Source organism: Atractosteus spatula, chromosome 15 (genome assembly GCF_055471065.1).
Source record: "Atractosteus spatula isolate fAtrSpa1 chromosome 15, fAtrSpa1.hap1, whole genome shotgun sequence".
In the NCBI taxonomy this organism is placed as follows: domain Eukaryota; kingdom Metazoa; phylum Chordata; class Actinopteri; order Semionotiformes; family Lepisosteidae; genus Atractosteus; species Atractosteus spatula.
The window spans coordinates 25,043,392-25,060,715 of NC_142720.1; the positions used below are offsets into that span (position 1 = coordinate 25,043,392).

Below are 17,324 nucleotides of genomic sequence, written 5' to 3' on the forward strand. Positions count from 1 at the left end.
CAGTAGATAATCAGCGATTAGTGAGGTAAGTCTTGAACCATTTAAGAGCAGTGTCAGTCACTCCAAACAGAAAGTAAGATATCATATTTAATAATATCATGTTTAACAGTGTCTAAAGTAGCACCGAAGTCAAGAAGAACAAGGATAGAAACAGAACCAGAATCAGAAGACAGAAGAAGATTGTTAGTTACTTTAACTAGGGCAGTTGTGCTATTTAGTTAGTGAAACCAGATTGAAGAGGTTTGGAAAGGTTATTTGCAGAGAGATGATTATTTAACTGAATTGTAACAGCACATTCTAAGACTTTTTCAAGATTGAGCAAGGTGGATTAGGGTGAAAATTATTTATGTTGTCTAGAGCCATATTTGGTTTTATTTGGTACAGGGGTGATAGCATCAGTTTTGAAAGCCATATGTACCACGCCAGTGTTCAAGGAATTACTTATTATATTGAGGATAATGGGGCAGAGAGTAGTGAAACAAGGTTTAAATAAAGCAGTGCGATGGGATCTAAAAAGCAGGTGGTGGATTTCATGTACAAAACCAGTTTGCTAATGGAACCAGTAAAGCTCGGCCAGCAAGGAAGAAGTGTGGAGGTAACGAGCATTGTGGAGAGAATTTGATGCCTGATGTTGTCGATCTTGGAGCTAAAAAACTCTAAGAATCTGTTGCAAAGTTGGGATGAGGCTGGTAATGTGGTGTGGCAGCTTGGTTTAAGCTGTGTTTATGGTGCAGAATAGGTATTTAGGGCTATTGTGGTTGTTTTACATGAAGGGGAGAAGTAGATGGACCTAGCTTTATCTCCTACATCATCGGGTTTTGCTATTTTGAAGTGTTTTTTTTATTTTGTTGAAAAGAGTTGTATTTTTGGAAATGCTGCATTGTCTTGTAATGAACAAGTCCAAATTATCAGCACGATTTAAGTACACTCAGTTATTTTAGAAACCTTGAGGAGTAACCTACTTCCAGTACATTTGCACTTGAACAAGACAGAACTAGAGAACATGCAAATAATCAAGCATTTGTTGATGCACTAAATCTAGATATCATTTAGTTCTGCACATTCTAAGCATGGTTCAAGGAGCAAATCACGTGATCACTCTTCTGTACAAATGGAAGGATGGTTATACTGTATATACAGTATATATAGTATTTTATATACAGCATGAACAGGTTATTAATTATTGTTGCCCTTGATTCTGTGGATGTATTTTGCTTGTATGCCTTTATTAATGACTGATTACTTGACACATGTGGTAAGTATACAAATGCCATTTTATGCCATTTTCTGGGTGCGATTTAGGGAATAAGAAAACAATAAAGCATGTGTGTGCTTGAAATTTAGAGCTGAAATTGTATTTTCCTGATCACATTCTTTTAGTTTTTTTGTTTAAAAAAATAAAAATATTTTTAATTAGAGAAAAATGAAAAAAACTTAGTATACCTCTTTTGAATACTGAGAAAAAAAACACAGGATAAGAATTTATAAAATAAAAGTTTGAGCCCACAAAACAGAATTTAGTTTAGGTATGATACAAAAGATATCGATGTAAACAAAGTGTAATATACTGTTATAAAAATAATTTTTATGAAATAATTATATGTGTGTACAGTTTAACTGCTACTGTATACTCCCCCTTTTTTAATGTTGAAAAAGTCATTTTGTTGAGTGACACTCGAGACTTCCAAATCATACCCATACTCATGTTGGTTATGCAGTGAGCGAGGTCCAGACAACATATCAGAAAGTAATAATCTTATTATCAATATTTTAATATCATTCCTTAAGATTAATGTGGATCAGACATCTTATGAAGAGGTAAAGTTTAGAGAATTAGATATTTAAATTGATCATTGATCATTGCGTTTGTATACTGGCCAGAAGACTCAAGTGCTTTCACGTGATCTATCAGCTAACTGTTCAAATTAATTTAGTTACTGCGGAGTACCTAAGCAAACTTCACAATGCTTACCCTTTTGTATTGTGAGGTGCAAACCCAGGAGCTTATCTTTCACTTTTCAACATTCTGTGCTCTCCCTCTTTATCTAGGGTACCGTGGTCAGAAAGGAGAAAGAGGTCAGCCAGGGATTGGACTTCCAGGAGAATCTGGTCCTCCTGGCCCACATGGTAAGCAGTGACAGCTTCCCAAGAGCCATCAAGCACACTGTCTCTAGTCCTGTTGAACATAAGGTTACATAATGCTGATACACCAGCCAAAAATGTTTTAGGTTCCTATGTGGAGTTGAGAGGCAGTCAGAAAGGTTGAAGGAGAAGAGTAACCAGGTTCAACGATCCGAAACGTCAGGCAAAGTCGTGGTCGAAAACAATATCCAAAAGTCAAAACCAAAGATGTAGTAGAAGGAGAGAAAGCGAGGTTACGAAGGCGAAGTAGGAGCTCTCAAGAGGAGAAACTAATACTGAGCACAGAGTGCTGTGAAGGGAGGGCTTAAGTATGCAGTGAACTGCTGATGATATCATGAAGAACAGCACGAGATGATTAGTTAACTCGTGGGTCCTCAACCTTTTTGCTCTTCTCCTTTGCTGGTGTCCAACTGGTGTGGTGTTGGCCCTCAACTCTCTCCTCCCAAATATCCTCCAGACATTCATATTCAGTTCATCAAGTTCAATTTAATTTTGAGTCTTGCATGTTTCTTATTCTTATTTCTCTTGGTGCTTTTATCAGTTAGCCAATTCTGCCTGTTCATCGCTAAACAAGTTAATCACTCCTGCTTCCTGTTGTACTTCTGTGTTGGTGTAGATGACTTCAGGCTACACTTTATGGGTTGGTGTAGCATCTCCTGCTGCCCACAACAGAATTCCTGTCTCTGTGTATCTAGAATTTGCTGTCTCTCTGAGCTGAATTGCATTTCATTGCCTGTATCATAGGCAGTTCTCATTGAGGCTACACTACATTATACATTTTCCGAATACTGTTCCTCTGAATCCTTGTACAAGAGATTTGACCCACTTTATATTCATCATCTGTTTGCATTATTTTGAATTTGACCAAATTGCTGAAATGAAATTGTTAAACAAAAGTTCTGAGGTTGAATTGTATTTTTTAAATATTTTGCCTTCTGAGCACCTCTTGTAACCATCTTTTCTCACACCCTTAACCCTCCACTTCATCTTCACCCTTGCACCTGCCTCTCTAGTTCATTCTTTACAAGTTAATTATCAACCTTACAGCCAGGGATGTCATTTTCTTAGCTGGGCAAGCTAACATTAAAATGTTAAGTACACTATACCTTTATATTTCTCATCTCATCTCATTCTTAGAAAGTGACTGAATTACTAAAAGAAAGCAGCATCCAAAATAACTTGTAATGGATCATAATAAAAATAATGGCCATTGAATTTCAATTACAGCAAATCTATAATACAAATCTAGAATGCTGACAGCAGCAATTTATGTAGTTATTGTTGATTTTCTGTCTGAATAAAAACATTTTTTGTCATGTTTTTTTCTAGTTTTGTGTCAGGTGGTTGTGCAGTGTGATTGATTGCCAAGCTGCAGCAGACATGAAGTACTGAACACATCTGTATAAAAAATAATCTAGTGAGAAATAATGTTCTAAGTGTTTAGAGACTAGATTTTTTACAACTATCAACAAATTAAAATGAATCCTAGACCTGCAGAAAAAAACTGAGACTTGTTAAGCTGTAGATCTGTCCAAATATTCTTTCAGTGCATACTAGGTCAATGAGAATCTTGTGGCAAGAATATATGCAATTTAGGTAGCTTTTGCTTTCTAGCTACCTGTTCCTGGGGCATTGTTGTAAGTACGGTAAATTATCTCACAATCAAAGTATATGAACAATTACATATTTGATGTTACTGCATATTCTGTGAAAGCTGTTTCTGGGATAGATGATTAATGTCTATTCTGTGTTGAAATAAAGTGTGTCAATTCAACTATACTGAATGTAATAGCAAAATCACATTGGAGCTCAGACCAGGATATACAAGAAGCAGTTCCTAAGTATGGAGTAATCAGGATAGGTTCATCATTATATAAAATGACAGACTTTGCTTGATGAATCTTCATCTTGTGTGTCCTTTCAGATTCCTTTGTCAAATTCCATTTATTCTGAAAAGTACAGCAACATACCTATAAGTCTTTTTAATACCAGTGTCTGAGGATTCGGTAAAACTGATTGCAATTGTAATAGATAAATGAAAACGAAAGAGTTTGATCCTCTTTATATCACTGTGTCGAGACTTGTGTGGGATGCTAGGGTACTTTCTGAGCAACGTGGTGACTGTGGCTTGTATGCACTGACAAACACACCCCTCTCTTCTCTAGGTTTGCCTGGAACAGGTCAGCCAGGACCTCCAGGATTACCTGGCCCCGCTGGCCCACCAGGTCCCCAGGGAAGTTGTGACCCTAGCGATTGTTACTATTCCTTATCCAGTTCCCGGCGGAGCGGCTAGGAGGCGAGTGGAGCTGCCCTGATTATTTAATGATCAATGAGCACTGAGGCACCGCAGCCCGGAGGCACTGTTACAGAGGTCCTCTTCATTATCTTTAGAGTTTAAGTAATGTGTTTGTGTAACATTGGAGCTGAGGTCAGAAAGTTATTTTTAGAAATAATGAAGTTATAAAACGTGTTTATATTCTTATTGTGTTTCTTACTGTAGTTCTTCTTCTTGAAGCCCTTTTGCCCCCAGAATGCATTCCATGCATGAGTGTGTACATTACAAAACAGACATTTGAAAAGGAATTTGATGTAAGAGCTAATTAGCTTTCATTGGTAATGTCTTAATTTGAACCACCTTAACCTGCAGTGTCAGCCTGCGTCTTTTTCTGTTTTTTTTCCAATGTTTTCAAAGGGCAAAAGGTCTAAGCTAAGGCGCGTTGAATAATTTACATTTTCTCTGTACTTTGCACAAGACTTACAGCTGCAAAAAAAGATGAAACAGGAGAATGCTATTTGTACTTGTAAAGGAATTTAAAATGTTAGCTGTGCAGAGAGGGTAATATAGTTTGTAATGCCTTAATTGAACTGCTCTGAAGCTGTTCTGCCTGAAATGAAAGCTTGAGAAATTCTTGGTGTAAATATTTTGACATTGTTTATTCGGGATGGGAGCACTGTTCCAGACAGCCTTGACACTTGGAAACTGTATGCATTCATTTCATCACTTGCTGGACAGGAGTATTGCATGGCATTACAAGCTCTATATATTTGTGCTTGTAGTATATAATAGACCATAAACACTAGGGAGACCTGTTGTGTAGTCACTCAGTTTAAAAATATGTTTTTCAATTACTCTGTACCCAAATAAGAGTAGACATCATTGGTGTGGCTCTTGTGCTCATAGGTAAATCTCACTACAATGACATTACAGTACATTACTGATTGTTTGTATAAGGACTGTACATACTACCGTTATACTGGTGCTTTATGTATATTTTGATATTTCTGATAGAAAAAGATGAAAATCCTATGGGTAATCATTTACAGTTTCAGTTTTTTTTCTTCCATTTTAATAATGTACTTGAAACTTGTTGTAAGATTATTGAAAAAGGAAGGTATTTTTAGTTTTTTAAACAACATAAATGGTACATTTAATTCTTTTTTGCATTATCACACATACATGTTTGACAAGATAATATTTGCTCACTAGTCTTAAGGTTGGAATTACCTTTTTTTTCCACCAACTTTCCCTGAAATGGAATTGTGTAAAACTTGGACTGATGGGAGATAACAAATATATTTTTAATTAGTTCAAATATTATACAGTTTTATTGAATTAATTAAATACATTGAATCTTTCAAATGTTAGAAATGACTAATTAAATGTTTTAACTGCAACTCTTTAAAGTGAATAAGCAACCAGCCATAGATGTAAATTAGTTTAATCTGATAATGACAGGAGCTTTTTGCTATTTTCAGTGCTTAAACATGGAAACGCCTTAAGCCCAGTGCTGTATTTTTTCATTTTAAGAGGTCTGTTAAAATTGAAAAACTTTTGTTTTGTTTGTGTTAAGTCTAGAAAGTTATTGAAGTGCAACCAGTTGATATTCACAGATGTTCAGAATATTCATTTGGTGCAATTTCAGTGTGATTGATTTCTTTTTGGAGCAACACTCTTGTGACTTTCTCATTATATTACATTTTAAATATTATAACTGTATCTGTGAAAATATCCTGAAAACTATAACATACTGTAGCTTTGGGTTTGTTTGTTTGAAGTTTAGATACACTGCATTTGTTAGCTGGTGAATCGCCATTTGCAGATTACTGTACACTATGGGAAGTAATTTGCACTTTGTAGTTTACTTGGTCATAAAAAAGAAAGGGGCACTATCTTTTGTTTAATATACATGCAAGCTATTTATTGTTACTTCTTCATATGTTCAGTAGTAATACATGTAAATGAAGTACAATCAAGGCCTAACAGGGAGAACATTTTCAATGTTTAAAGGAATAACAAAACTTTACCCTAGTTTTATGTCAGCACAGTGATAAGATGAAAACTGTACTATTTATATTATTTAGAATGTTTAGATGATGCAGGGGGTGGACAAAAAAATGAAACCACCAAGAAAAATAGGAATATTTTTTAGCTGATAAGGATTTGGGCTGCCCTTTCCCTTTAGAACAGCTTCAATTCATCTTGGAATATTGTTATTCCAAGTCTTGCACTGTTACTAGTGAGATATTGGGTCATATCGGGCAGAGTAATAATCGGACCCAAACACTCGCACCGCACAGAATGGTGCCTATACTGTAATTAATCCACCACCATGTTTAACAGTTGGGAACAAGCAGTGTCAGTTGAAGGCTTCATTTGGGTTTCGCCAAACACAAACCCATCCAGATGTAGGAAAAAGAGTAAAAGACAACTCATCAGACCATAGTAATTTCTTCCACTACTCAAAAGTCCAGGTTTCTTTACAGCTCATTAGTGCTGCTGACAACTATCCTCTTAAGGTTCCATTTTTTCCCTGTCGGTGAGCTTCGACTTTCAACCACTATTCCTCCTCTTTCCTAGTGCTGTTTTCACTTCATGTTTGGTGTGTGATGGCATCATTTTTGACACTGTTCCCGTTGACAATTTAAATGATTTTGCCATTTCTGTGACTGACACACCTGCAATTTGGGCAACAGCTCTTTCAAAATCTGTTAGTTCTCACATGATGTAACAGATTTAGAAAACTTCCGTATTAAAGTTGATTTTAAGATGTCTTTTATAGTGGAAACTAATTGTTAATAGGAAATTAATATAAAACACATTTTAATTTTAATTTAGTTACTTCTGAATACAAGTCCTTTAGTGCTACTGTAGGTGTTTCTATTCTTTTGTTCATCCCCTGTACATTCACCCCCAAAAAGTGTGAAAGGAGGTAGAGAGTTTTAATTTACAAACATACTTTTACTGCATCCTTTTCAATTGCTTAATTATGGTCGCCTGCAGAACTAAACTACTGGTTTTCTTTTCACAAATGAGGTTTCCCAATACTTGGGAATTTTACTGTAAGACAGACAATATATAATGTGATTACAAAAAGGATCATTTCAATAGCTGATTACAAATTGTCCCAAAAACTATATATATTTTGCAAAAGAAGTCGCAGCCTTTTGTCCAAAAGGGGTTTTTACAAGATCACAGTGTTGCTACTGTTCTCTTTGTATCATCTTCATAGTTTCACAAACAAACCCAAAATGTTGCCAGAAAAGGACCTCTTGTGGTCAGTTTTAAGCAATAGCCTTTGTATTTAATATCATACTTAAAATCATTACTTATGCTAGAAAATACATAACTGAATGCTCTCTGAGTGACGGATTATGTCATGACAACATTCAAAGATGTTCTTTGTTAAGTCATAGATTCAGATTTTGCATCTTTTTGCATGCTGTAAAACAGAGTGGAAGATAAGATTTTCCCTCAAACGGCTGGTGCTGCTGTCTTTATTAACAGACTGGATCTTTCTCTTGTGAGCAGCACTCTAAGCAGCCTGTTCTGATTTGTTGTAGGAATTGTTTGACTCTGAGTGATACACTTTGACAATACAGACTGAATTGGTTTAGCAAAGGCCTTTATTTCATACAAGATTTTTAGTCCATGTTTATGGATTCTTTGTGACCTGTGTGATGTAAGTGAAGGGTTGTTAAGGGTGTTTAGTTTGAACATGGAACATTAACAAAGCTAAGGAAATTAAATGACTGTGCTGTAACATCTAGAGTATTCTGATGCATGCAACATCTGTACTATTACAGATTTTTGAAGCTTCAAGCTCATTCTGCAGAACATGGATTACTAATCTGCTGGCTCTGAATTACAGTATTTGTTGTTTATCACTATCAAAATCCTCTTTTCTGGATATGGATGTAGAGTTAAATAAGACCTTGGATACTCCAGTCAACAGGAACTCACTATATGAAACAAAAATATTGTATTTATGTTTGAGTATGAAATAGTGGTATAGCATTTTTTATCTCAGATATGCAAAGTTCAATTTATTATTAAAGCACATGCCATTCCAGCTGTTCATGCTGCCCAGTATGAAATGTCTCTGTATGTTTTTCTGTCATACTTCATTAACAGAATGACATTTAAGATGACAACCCTTTTAGATAAAGAATGTAATACAAAAGAGATACTGAATTGTTTAATTGACTCATGAGATGTTTGCCTATCTTCAATTATTCATTATCCTCCATTGATGGTGATATATGTAGTACCACATAATGAGTGGTTTAATTAAGAATAATTACCCCTTTGACCCCACAATAAAAAGTCTCATGTACTGTATTAACTGCAAACATGAGCATTACAGCTTAATTCATAGCAAGACTTTGAGTGTTTTATTTTGCAAGATCTCATGCTCTGAATCCTGCTTGTGTTATCAGTTCATCTCCGTTCTGCCAAGAACACCCAAACAAGATTCCTGTAATGTAAGACTAGAATCTGAAATATATTCAGCTTTTGCACTGCAAGTTAATGAAGACTGTTTGATCAGAAAAAAACTAATTTCCTGAGTGTTGCTGTTCTGAGAAGTGTCTCAAACTTTGACATGATGTCAATTTTAAAATCCATTGTATATTTAGGCAATTCTTTCTTAAATTCAATTCAGATAATGTTTTATATAATTTTTATGCTTCACAACTTCAAAATTGCCAATCGCTGATCAACTTGCCTTGAAGGTCCTGCACATTCTCTTCCAATCCATGAGTCATAACACTATTTCCTGTCTCACACAAAGAGCTTTACTGCCTCCACAGTAGTGTCACTTAGAACAGCCTGAGAATCATTTCACAGGCTCCAAGGCACAGGGGTTGCTGCTCCTGCAATGTCAGTGTGACATTGTGGTTGCAGCTCCAGTATCACCCTTGAGCAAGGACCTTTGCTCAGAACAAACCTGTTAAATGCTCTGTTGTATAGATGAGTGCAACTGTAACTCGCTTTGAACAAAGCCAGCCGATTCACACCAGCCAAATCACTAACTACAGTACACTCAAGGCCACCCACAGCACTAGTGTGACCCAACCAGTTGTACTCTGACATGTATTACAGCCAAGACTCAGGCCATGTGTGTCTGGACAAGCTATTTCAAAAGCATTTTGAGAATATTGAGAATATCTATCAAAACAATCATAATATTTGGGTGGGATCATAATGTATTCAAAGGGATGAAAGTGAGTACTCCTGTAGTGAGTGAATCAAGAATGGGGCTCATCCAGCTCAAGTGGTCTGAATCTTGGCTACTACAATGTCCTTATCATCTTACCTTCTTTCAGTACTGTGTTTGCTCTGGACGCTTCATTGTGCTGATGTTGAGGGAAGTGTTTGCATATTTTGACTATGCCAAACAACCATAATTATGATAGTACTTCAAATACAATGCTGTTGCTTGCTCATTTTAAACTTTAAGATGCTTCCAGTGTTATCATTTTTGTTTCACATTTTAGCTTTTTGTAGGCAAAGTTTATTGTAACTCCAAAAACAGGATTTTAAGGCCTGTATATTTTTCCTCACTTTTCTTTAAGTAAACTGTATTAAAAAAGTTATCTTCTTTGTTAATCACACAACACTTATGTACTGTTTGCTCAACATGCATCTTGAGATGTTGGCTGGAAAAGTGTATTATTGATCTACCTCAATGGAGGATTATTTTATTTTAAGCTATAACTGAAGTATTTTATAATAGCATTTTATTTATATAACTTTACAGATTTTACACTGTGATTTTGTCTATTGTGACAGTTGATTTAAAGCTTATGGTAAACTTTATGCAATGAAAGCTGAGGTTCATTTGAAAAGTATGCAACTGTTCTTAAGTTCACTTTTTATTTATTTGTTTTTATGACATGTATTCATTTTACATCCATGGTTGAACATTAATAAATTAAACATGATCCAATACACAACTTGTGCATTAATGAGTTTTCTTTAGTAATATGTCCATGATGGTAACGGTCTTTATGGCTATACTTCAGTCAAGAGTAACCAAACCAAACAGAGTGGAATGTTAAGTTTTACTTTTAATTATTGATTTGATATGATTACATATCCCCATGACAACCACACATTTTTTCTGAAGTAGCAACTCTGTCTTCAGGGGTCTTGAAAGAAGAAAAAGGTTCTGACAGTTTAAGAATCGCCGAAACAAAGTTAGGGCAAAGTTAAAATGTATACACATCCACAGCTACCTACCTTTATTATGAATGTGCCATTCATACAAAGACATGCAAAACTTTATTAAAATTTGTGTTTATTGTTTCTGCTTTTGTACAGCCATAAATGTTTCGTTAGACCTTTGTATAATAAATAATATCATTATAAAACTTAACTTCTGGATAATTCCTAAACATATCTGATAAAAGTGGATTACTGCCTTCCCAGCATGCTAGTGCCACACAGGACTCTGAACAGAGGCTGACATTTTCTGATGAGCTGCTGAGAAAAGATGTAAAAGAAAATAATCACAGAACCTTAAGAAAGTCATTTGACATTAAATGTATGTAATTGGAATAGATATCCAGAAATCACAAATTTACAGAGATTCCCATACATCTGTGTTGCTCATTTTCATTTTTACATGGGTAGTCTGTATTTCATTTCTGTACAGAGTAGTAATGCTGTCAGGTCTCTGGTTGTTATCTGTAGTATACAATATGGTACATACACATGACAAAATGAAATTCACTTTGTCTAAAAAAAAATTCAGTTTGCTTCTAGGGACCTTTATTATACAGTACACAGAAGGCAAAAATTACAGCTGAGGTAAGTCATTTCTTCTTTGGTATTTCACTAATAACTGACTGCACATTTTAGCATAGGGTCCACACAAGCACTGGAAAAGGGGGCATTCTCAGAACTGGAATTTAAATTATTGGGATAATTTTGTAAAAAAAAATGTTTTGAAAGTTAAAAAAAATCAACGCTTATGGAGCACCATCACATTAAAGGAAGAAATCTAAGAAATCTTACAGTGTTAAAGACGGGCAGTTTGTCTTTGTGAAATCCGTGTGGGAGAGCTCTCCATCTCTCTTTCAGTTCTTGGGACGTACTGCAGGTCGGCCCCAGCCGTCGGCTCGGGGACCGGCTCAGGGTCCCTTCATGTTGGAGTCCTTCAGAGACTGTGGTGCCGCAATGGCTTGCAGGTTGCAGGCTGACGGGTCGCAGTAGCCGTTGGGACCAGCGGGACCAGGAGGCCCAGGAATGCCAGGCTGTCCAGGTAGCCCGGGTGGACCCCTCTCGCCATCACGCCCTTCCCGACCGTAGCCGGGTCTCCCCGGCTCACCTGCAACCAGAAGGCCGTGAGGTGCCTACGCGAGGTTTCATGCTGAAATAATATTGTTACTACAAAATGATCTGAGTTTCCATTGCTGTGAAATTTATTGTAATATTCACCTAAACTTGCACTCCAATCACATGTTTCATGTTCTGATCTTGAAGAAAGGTGTCATCAGTACAATATTACACCTACTGTACTAATGCAAACAGGGCTTGTAGAGATAGAGATAAATATTGTGGAGAGGGAACCCAAATAAATTTTAGCCAAACACAAATAAATGGATATGACTCTTGAGTGTGTTCAGTCACATCTGGGTCTCGGATATGTAGCACATGAAAGTGCTTGAGGCTTACATTTATAGTATTTCGTACACATACAGTAAGTGCAGTCTAATCCCATTACAAAAAACAAATTACTAAAGTGTTCTCTTAAGTGTTCAAAGTGTTTCAGTATGTCTCTCTATCATTTTATCAATGAAAGTTGAAACACCACATGATCAAATTGAACCCAACAGCGGCTGCACTTGTTTCCTGACCTATTGAAACTGATGGAATATCACATAGCCTGTTATCACTTTGTACTGTATGTGCACAACTTCCATAATTCCCTTCTGTCTTTGGTGAGAGATGTGTGGAAGAAAAGACAGATGGTAAAGTTTGAGCTGCACTCATTGGATTCAGACTGGTTTTAAGACATGCAAGTCCAGTGTATTGCTGTAGAGGTCCAACCAGTCAATGCTCCTAAACCTTGTGTTTGGTCCAGAGTTACTGTCAGGTCACACAGTGTAATGGGAATTACTCACCTGGCAGGCCAGGAGGCCCAGGCAACCCTTTAGGCCCTCGTACCGTGACTCCTCTCTCTCCTTTGTCTCCCATTTCACCTGCACATGACAGATATTCATAGACAGTCTGGAATTGGCAAACACTCCATTGCCATTTGCACTAATTGATATAACAAGCTGATTCAGTTACTTCCACACCTGTTTGTGAATACCAGTAAATGCCACCTGGTATTACCAGAGGCACCTCTGTATTACACAAGAATAATACAGTGCAATACAGTGATAAATGTGTCTTTACCTCACATTTAAATTGTTTTGTTATTACACTAAGCTTTACATATCCTGTGCTATTTAGGGTGTTATCCTTACCTGTAACTCACTCTCTCAAACTGTTGCCGTAGACCATTTAGTTTCAAGTTCCCTCACTTTAGGAAAACCTTCCTCATTTGTATCTGGATTTATTTTTATATTTCCCTGAGGTGGCTTTTTTCTGTTGTAAAGTACCTTTAAGTCAGTTTCTCTCTAGACATTACATCCATGTTGTACTGAATTATATTAATACATCATTATTTTAATTTGAGATGCCTTTTAGGATACATGTTCACATTTCATCAATTTCCCTACGGGATTAATAAAGTATTATCTATCTACATTTAGTATTTAATATCTTATTCACTGTGTCAGCTAGAGCAATTCTGAGCACTCTCAAAGTTAAGAAAATGGTGTACAAGTAATATGCTGCAAACTGAAGGCCATATGGGAGGACCCACTGCACTAATGCACTAACAGGTTCATGGTTTTGATATCAGATTAGCACAATGCAGTAGTTCTAGTGCAGTAGTTTTCTACCTCTGAGTAGAAAAAGGCAGCAGCCACCAGGAGCTAAAGCAGTGTGGAGATGTAGGAAAACCAGGACACTGCCTCTTCCAAACATGCTAACTTTCTGTATTGGTATTGAATATCGGCATCACCAAAAAGGATTTTTCTCCAAATCTTTGAGCTCTAAGGGGTTTCATGTGTCTAAAAGTCTGCAGTATTCCACAAGGAGTCCTAATCCCACAGGTTGACCCACTAATCAGCCTACTACCGCCTGCTGTGGAAGAAGATCCATCCTTCCCATGTGCAGCTCAGGGCTGTTTAAGATCCACCAGTGCACTGCTCGGATGCTCAGATGTAGTTAACCTTAGCTTGTCTCAGCATTCAGCTCATCTCTGTGTTTCGACTGCAGTTGCTTGACCTAAGATTCCTGGGTTTCCCTGTTCTGCTTGTTGTGTTTCCCTGACCTTGAACTAACTTGGACTTTTTGGTTTCTGCCAACGAGTCTCCATTTCTCTTCAGTACTGTTGTACTTTGTCCTCAGGTTTTGACCTGTTGCCTGCCTTTGGATTACAAACACTGACTGCTTGCCCTTGCTCATTTACTGTAAACCCACAGTGTGTTTTTGACCCCACTTGGAATCTTCCACTTGGAAGAGCATTATCACAGGCATTTCCAGAATGTTAAGAATAATTTTCATTTCAGGGAAAAGACCAAATACTGTATATTCCTCTTGTTTATCTTAAAATGACTACAGATAAATGCTTATTGTTCACCTGCTTTGTCAGATATACTAGCAGCCATTTCTCAGCCCAAGCTATGAATTGTGTTTTGTTTTAGTGTGGGACAGACCCCACCCTTGGCTAGGCATGTTCTAGGGATCTGTACACACAAAAACTCACAATGGCTCCAAAGGACAGAGGGCTTATTGCACAGTTCTTCCAGTTTTTTCTCAAGCTTCTTCCACATACCACCCCTCCTGCAAGTTCTTTATATTCCAAACACAATACTAGTTAAACCCATGTAAGAATGTGTTTTTCACCCAATCACCAGTAATCTAATTAAAAGAAAACAGAAATAACAGTTTCCATATATGAACCTTACCTTTGGGTCCCTTGAGGCCGATGAGGCCTGGAGGCCCCTTAAGGCCTGGTAATCCTCGAGCTCCAGCTTGCCCAGGAAAGCCGCTGTCTCCAGGGGAACCAGGAGGACCGGGAGGCCCAGGCCGGCCAGGCAGGCCAGCAGCCCCGGACTCAGGCCTGCGCAGACTGGCCGCCAGCTGAGCCAGCTGCTCTGTGGCATGAAAAGGAAGAGAACAGGTGAGAACTGGACTATAAACCTTCACAACTTCACAACTGTCACTCCATTGTTTAAATCAGTTATGAAAACTGATACAAATGAAGACAATAAATTATAACCTGTAAATCTTCTTCAGTCTGTTCTGCACTGGATTTGCAAAGTTAGCATGAGTCAAATGTTTTGTATAAAGGTTTATCAAATACACACAATTATAATGTAGAAATAATAGTAAAGCAGAATCTTTAAAAAACTGTACCTACATTAATTATTCATCCAACACCTTGCTGCTGCTGTTTGGAACACACCACAGTGTTTATGTGTTCTTTACTATTATTAATTTGATTTTTTTCATTTAAATTTGTATTAAAACTTTTTACATTTGGGTGCAGTAGACTGCCTTTTTAGGCTTAACAAATCTTTTAGGATTGTATTAAACGCCACATTATCCTATATATGAAAATCGTATGTATTGTGTGTAAAATTCAAGATGCATTGAGTGTGTAATGTCTGTGAATCTCAATGCTCCTAAGAGTCCTTGTGAGTGACTTCATTGCATTTCATCAATTCAAAAAGCAGTTCAAACATCACTTATTTTGAATCAGAGTAGTAATTTTTATAAACAGAAGTGATTCTATTCCATAAATGAGATGTGCATTTTACAGTTCAACTGGGTATTTATAAATAAAGCATGATTTTGAATTGTATACGATTGAAATGAAGAAGCCAGTCATGTTCTGCAAACAACATTCTGTAATATTTTCTACACTAAATATACTGTAATAAATAAATGCATCACATAGTAACAATAGTACAAAACATGAACATTCATATTTTAGCTATTCCGTTTCACACATCCAAAAAATGAGATTACTTTTATCATAGATTTTGACTTTTGTTATTTTAACAAACAGACTTTAAAAAATCACAAGCAAGTCTGCGCTGTTTTTTCTTTGGCTGTTGGTTTTTCTTTGTTTTTGTTTTTTTAGGTATCATTATACATACTTGTGTGTGTTCTTTTTTCATGTTTCAAACATGAAAGTCAAATACAAGAACAGGTAAATATCAATCTGTTCTATGCACTGTTACATAAGTTAAACAAAAACACGTCTATTCCTTTTGAATGAAACATGAAGTGCATGAAACCTATGCTTATTATATGACTGGAGTGTTCAGAATGTTCTACAGAAAAACAATCCTCAAAAATGAAAGAGCTTGTTATTGCTCCTTTTGAAGCCTGATTTGTAACAAGTACAAAATAACTCCATACAGAATAGTTTCTTTTCTTCAGAATAACTTTGACATGTATATTTTGTTCTTTGTTCTTAATCAAACGTTTGATTGATTAATTGATTTGACTAATGTAGCCATTTATGGATCTTCAACTGGGGCTTTATCTTTAAATATCTTTATCTTTATCTCAGTAGAGTAATTTGCTCAAGGCATGAAAAGCACAAACAGCAGTCCACACAGTGTGAACTCACAACCTTCCAGTTATATACCCAAAACCCTAACCAACAGCACATTAAATCCTTGAGTCATGTTTCCTACACTGTACCTAATAAGAGGGCTATGATCTGTCATGCCAGGTCCTTGAACTCCAGATCTAAAACAACCCAAATGATATCTGGACCATCAGAACAAACATTTTAACACTGAACTTACCCTGCATCACGCGCATGCAGACTTGTCTTATGTGCTGGTCACTGGGCTCTTTACCCTGGTGAAACACAAGTACTTTAGGAAGCGGATCATGGTCCATTTATGACTCATTACAACCAGGTTATGGAAAAAAAGCCATAGAACCACTGCAATAGTTGGTTGACCCTGGAATTCAATGTTACTTTTTAATAAATCTGAAACTGCTGAAGAAAGATCTATCATTTCTAAATCCTTTGTCTGTATTGTCGTGAGTCTCCTTTCCCGTTTCTATTAAAATTGTTTTACAGATGTTAGATGTCTGTTGTTTTCCATCCCAGTGACTGAGTGCGCTCTTGCCAAGTGTACTGATCATGAAGAGGAGCTGCTGTCTGCTCACACCGCAGCAGGGCCCTGTGTGGAGAGGACTTACCGCTGGCCCCTGGGACCCCGGCAGGCCAGGCACACCGCGGTCTCCCTGCATTCCCCGAGGGCCCGGAGAGCCAGGGGGGCCCTCGACTCCAGGCTGCCCTCGACTTCCTTCGGGTCCGCGATTGCCCGGTTCCCCAGGACTGCCAGTCTAAACCAGATTCAGATTTGGACACAAGTCAGCAACATGAACAGAAACACAAGAACACCGTGAAAACCAGGATAAGGTTTGTATCACAGCTAACACTCCGGGGCTCTGTGACAGTCCAGCACAGAGGCGCGAGCTTCTGGCAGGATTCATGAGTTTGATTTGATCTGAATCAAACATTCTGAGCAGTACGGCTGACAAGAGAGGAGGATAAATAATTTCTTGTGAGTACAGGGTATAATCTACTTAAGAACACTTTACAATTGAACAAATATGTCTAAGGTTTTCCCTTAGAAATTGTTTCTGCTCACCTCTACAGACCAGGTAACAATATTTACCTTCTTCAGGGACAGTTCTCGTGCAAAGAAGGTAGACACTCAGAAAAAACATTTTCATTTGCTGTATTGGGTAAACTGAAAATTTTTCATTGCTGTTTTCCATGTTAAAACTGACCCCCATAACATATAAC

At 37.1% G+C, this 17,324-nt stretch overlaps 2 protein-coding genes across 3 annotated transcripts in view; one reads left to right on the forward strand and one right to left on the reverse strand.

Annotated features, from left to right (window-relative positions):
* Nucleotides 1-6,461, forward strand: part of col19a1 (collagen, type XIX, alpha 1) — a 110,361-nt gene extending 103,900 nt beyond the window's left edge. For both annotated transcript variants that reach the window (XM_088934245.1, XM_088934246.1), the window contains 2 exons: nt 2,050-2,127; nt 4,308-6,461. In XM_088934245.1, the coding sequence (XP_088790371.1) occupies nt 2,050-2,127; nt 4,308-4,435 (206 nt within the window). In that variant the 3' untranslated portion in view covers nt 4,436-6,461. The remainder of the gene's footprint in view (nt 1-2,049; nt 2,128-4,307) is intronic.
* Nucleotides 6,462-10,475: 4,014 nt separating this feature from the next.
* col9a1b (collagen, type IX, alpha 1b) overlaps nt 10,476-17,324 on the reverse strand; it is a 39,443-nt gene continuing 32,594 nt past the window's right edge. The window contains exons 33-37 of the mRNA XM_088934216.1: nt 16,712-16,858; nt 16,306-16,360; nt 14,449-14,637; nt 12,550-12,627; nt 10,476-11,753 (exon numbers count right to left, since the gene is read on the reverse strand). Of these exons, the coding sequence (XP_088790342.1) occupies nt 11,557-11,753; nt 12,550-12,627; nt 14,449-14,637; nt 16,306-16,360; nt 16,712-16,858 (666 nt within the window). The 3' untranslated portion in view covers nt 10,476-11,556. The remainder of the gene's footprint in view (nt 11,754-12,549; nt 12,628-14,448; nt 14,638-16,305; nt 16,361-16,711; nt 16,859-17,324) is intronic.